A 3,903-nucleotide genomic window follows, 5' to 3' on the forward strand; every position below is an offset into this window, starting at 1 on the left:
GGTCTGCCGCAGAGGAACTGCGTTGTGTATGGATACAAAATTATGAAATAATTTTTTGGCTTCAATATCTCAGCAAAGATGAATCTTTCCCGCAGCGTAAGCTAGCTTACGCAATACTCGTTCCCTCTTCTAGAGAGAACCGAGGTTACGTTAGGTAACCGATTCGTTTTAATCTATCGATCAGGTGTCCATAGCCGTTAACAAATGCAACAAGATAACTGATAATCTATGTGGGGAGACCGCGGGGATGCTCTCTCAAAATTTGATACATGGTAGCTACATTTGTCTGCTACAAATATAACCCACTTGGACATGTACAACACAATCACTGATTTTGTGCGTTAATGTCAGAGTTTTACAACCTACCCCACCACTGAGGTGAGTTGTAACACTATCGGGGCGGGGATTGATGTAACAAAAGAGAGGTTTGCTGAAATAAGATCCACACAATCTACATTTGCCGAGATGCGCATTATTTCTAAAAATGTGCACAAAAAAATCGAATGAGCTCATTTGGTGGATAATGTTTTTATCCGATAAGATATGCGCATAAGCTATGATAGAAACATTTAGCCTAGTACCTCATAAAATCCCTCATTGCGCAACAAAAAAAACTCATGTGATTTTGTCTTAACAGGCATCATTGGCATCATTTAGCTTAAGTTTTTGCATGTAGGCCTAGGTTTGAAGTTAGCATGAATGCAAAGCTAGAGAACTGTCTGTAAACTGGCGTCGTGTTACAACGGTCTCCCTTAAAAATGTATGATATATTTATTGGCCACAACTAATTTAATAGGCTATAGTAAATATCAGCATAAATGACCTATCTCCAGAGTAGGCTACACAAATTATTATAAATGTCACAAATCTTACCCATGAAATCACTGTGTAAACATATGTAAACAAAACAAGAGCGCCACGACGTGGAAGCACAGTTGGGATGTAAAGCCTATCCTAAATGTTTGTCTGTATTTTGAGGAGGGGGGGGGGAAGGCATTTGGTTGTTTGAATAATTAGTGTTACTCTTGCTTCAGCTCTCAACACATTTAGCCTAATGTCTAATGATAAATGAGCGAGGGTTGATTTTGAACAAATATGCACCTCTAGTGCTAGACTTTTTATTAAAACCATGAGGAGGATATTTCATCAGGACTTAATAAAACATGTTGTTCCCATGGAATAAAACAAAATTGTATTATCATTGGCTCCAAGGGTTCATCTTCATCTTTTAAGCTTTTACATTCTTCCTCGTCTGTTGGGAAATCTCTGTTCTTTCAGAGGCAAACCTTCAGCGTCCACCTCATTCATCTGTAATCAGACGGGACATCACTGATCAAATACAGTTTCACACTGGGAAATTAAGCTGCTGATGTTTTCCCATTAGAAAGAGTCATGCTCTTACAATGTGTATAGGTGAAAGCTGCTCCATCGGAGTGTCCGCAGGAATAGACAGCAATGTGTCACCAGCATCCATCATCTGATCTGACAGAGACAGATATTTACTCTATCACACATCTCAATACTTTTAATATTCTTAGTTTTTGATGTCCACCCTGTGTCACTCCCGGTCTCCCATACTTAATAATAAAAAAGACCAGTTGGATGAATAGAGTTTAAATGACAGCAGACAGAAGAGGACAAGAGGATAATCTCACCCTGAATGTTGCCTCCACTTCACCAACACTTCTCTTTCCGCCAGGAAGCCAACCGTATGACCAGTGCTGGCAAAGACTAACCTCCAACACACACACTAGCATTAACAACTGGACCAGCACCCTTCCTTTCCACTCCATGCTAAAACTGAAACAAAGACATTTAATAGGCAAAATCGTACTCTCAGGTAAACATTCATATAAAATATATGAAAATTGTTTAGTTGTTGATAGCAAAAAATAAATAAAAAAAATCTTACAATGAAAAAAAAAAGCACTCTTATCCAATTATTTGGTTTTATAAATCTATTGGAACTAAATTATTGATCATAGTATACTAATATTGATCAAATAAAACAAGAAAATTATAAAATTGTATTTATAAAGCACATTTTAAAATCAACCTGGGTTGGCCAAAGTGCTGTACAAGAAAGTAAAAGTAAAAATAAAAACAAGAAACATGGAAGAATTTCAGAAGATTAAAAGTGCAAGAGAAAATATGCATGGATTAAAATTCAGCTGTAGGAGCTGTTTTAACATAAAACTATTGATATATCAATATCCATATTGATATTGATATGAGTACAGCTCAAACTTATTGAGTCTGAGGCGAAAAATTGACTGTCAAAGTACAACAATTTACGCAACAGCTCAACATAACCATTCAAAACATGCACAGAAATACAATAGGCCTGTTTTCTCTAAGCAATATACATATCCATAAATGAAATTCAAGTCTATTTAAGAGGTGAAAGCAGTGGGTACAAGATACAGCAATTAAATATTGCTGTAACTTAAAAAAAAACTCAACTTAAAAAGTTACCTGGTTTTGAGTTCATTGAAATAAAAAAATGTAAGTTAATACAATGGAGATTAATAAATAAAAACTCAAAATATTATGTTATCTGAACCACATTAATTTGACAAAAGATAAATGTTGTGATAACAAATCATGAAAATATTTTTTTACAGTGATACAGAATTTTAAAGTCTTACCTGCGGTCTTTGTTTAAGATGAAGTGTGTTGTTCTTGGTCTCCTTTATACAGTCCTCTTAAAATGAGTTGCAATGCTCTTTCGTCATTGGGAGTCTTGCGACCACAGGGCAGGTGCAGCTTTCTCTCTAATGCACACTCTAATGCACACCTGGGGCTGGATTTCCAAAATTGATAAAGAACTGTCACGGGGCCCTGGCTAATGGACCTGTTTAAAGTGTAAGATTTATTGAATAATGTGTTTAAATGGTCCAAAGAGACACTCTGATGGCCAGTTCAACACACAGGGGAAAAGATGAGATATAAAGGCCAAAAGAGGTATGGCTCTGTCAGAGACACTGACTGAATCATCTGACTGCCAATCAAGCATTTGCTTGGGATTGTTTTTAAATACATCTATAAATTATGTTCCTAAATAACTAAGTAACTAACTAACTAACAAACCAGCTGTTACATGGTAATTGTTTGCTCACAAATTTCCTTGTGTTCTCTATGTCTAACTTTGATATAACCAACCAACCAACCAACCAATTAATTCAATTTTATTTGTGCATACAGTACACTATCAGTAAAAGATTTGGGTTCAGTTTGAGTTAGAGGTTTTTTTTATGTTTTTGAAAGAAGGCTATGTTCACCAAGGCTGCATTTGTATGATAAAAATACACTAAAAACAGTAATATTGTGAAATATTATTACTATTTAAAATAACTGTTTTTACATTTTAATATATTTGAAAATAAAATGTATTCCTGTGATGGCAAAGCTGAATTTTTAGGATCATTACTCCAGTCTTCAGTGTCACATGATCCTTCAGAAATCATTGTAATGATGATTTTCTGCTCAAGAAAAGAAAAGAACAGAACAGAACTGAAAGTTCAAAAGAACAGCATTTATTTGTAATAGAAATATTTTGTAACATTATAAATGTTTCACTGTTACTTTTGATCAATTTAATGCATCCTTGCTGAATAGAACTATTATAACTACTTAATAATTTAATTTAGCATTTATTTGTTCAAACTATAAAGTTTGAACCAGATGGATTTTGCTAAATTGTATTTTAGTTATTTTATTTTTTTATTTTTGTGTAAATTATCACTAAAATAAGAGGAAAAAATAAATAAAATAAATGTAAAATATAACCACATTTATTTATTACACATTCATATTTTGTTAACCTCAAAAGGTCAAATGGCTCAAAACGACCTTTATTTTGAACTGAGGGCCTGTATTCTAAACTACGACACTTCCGGGGCG

The 3,903-nt window shown here is 34.3% G+C and overlaps 1 protein-coding gene across 1 annotated transcript; it reads right to left on the bottom strand.

Moving 5' to 3' along the window:
• Positions 1–1,035: 1,035 nt before the first annotated feature.
• Positions 1,036–2,777, bottom strand: gnrh3 (gonadotropin-releasing hormone 3). Its single transcript, XM_056235026.1, has 4 exons — positions 2,649–2,777; positions 1,656–1,800; positions 1,403–1,477; positions 1,036–1,308 (listed from the first exon to the last, which is right to left on the bottom strand). Exons 2-4 carry the CDS (start codon positions 1,791–1,793, stop codon positions 1,237–1,239), a joined length of 285 nt encoding a protein of 94 aa, XP_056091001.1. The 5' UTR covers positions 1,794–1,800; positions 2,649–2,777; the 3' UTR covers positions 1,036–1,236.
• Between the last annotated feature and the right edge of the window lie 1,126 nt (positions 2,778–3,903).

This window comes from Rhinichthys klamathensis, unplaced genomic scaffold (genome assembly GCF_029890125.1).
Source record: "Rhinichthys klamathensis goyatoka isolate OS25496 unplaced genomic scaffold, OSU_Roscu_1.1 h1tg000412l_1, whole genome shotgun sequence".
NCBI lineage: Eukaryota > Metazoa > Chordata > Actinopteri > Cypriniformes > Leuciscidae > Rhinichthys > Rhinichthys klamathensis.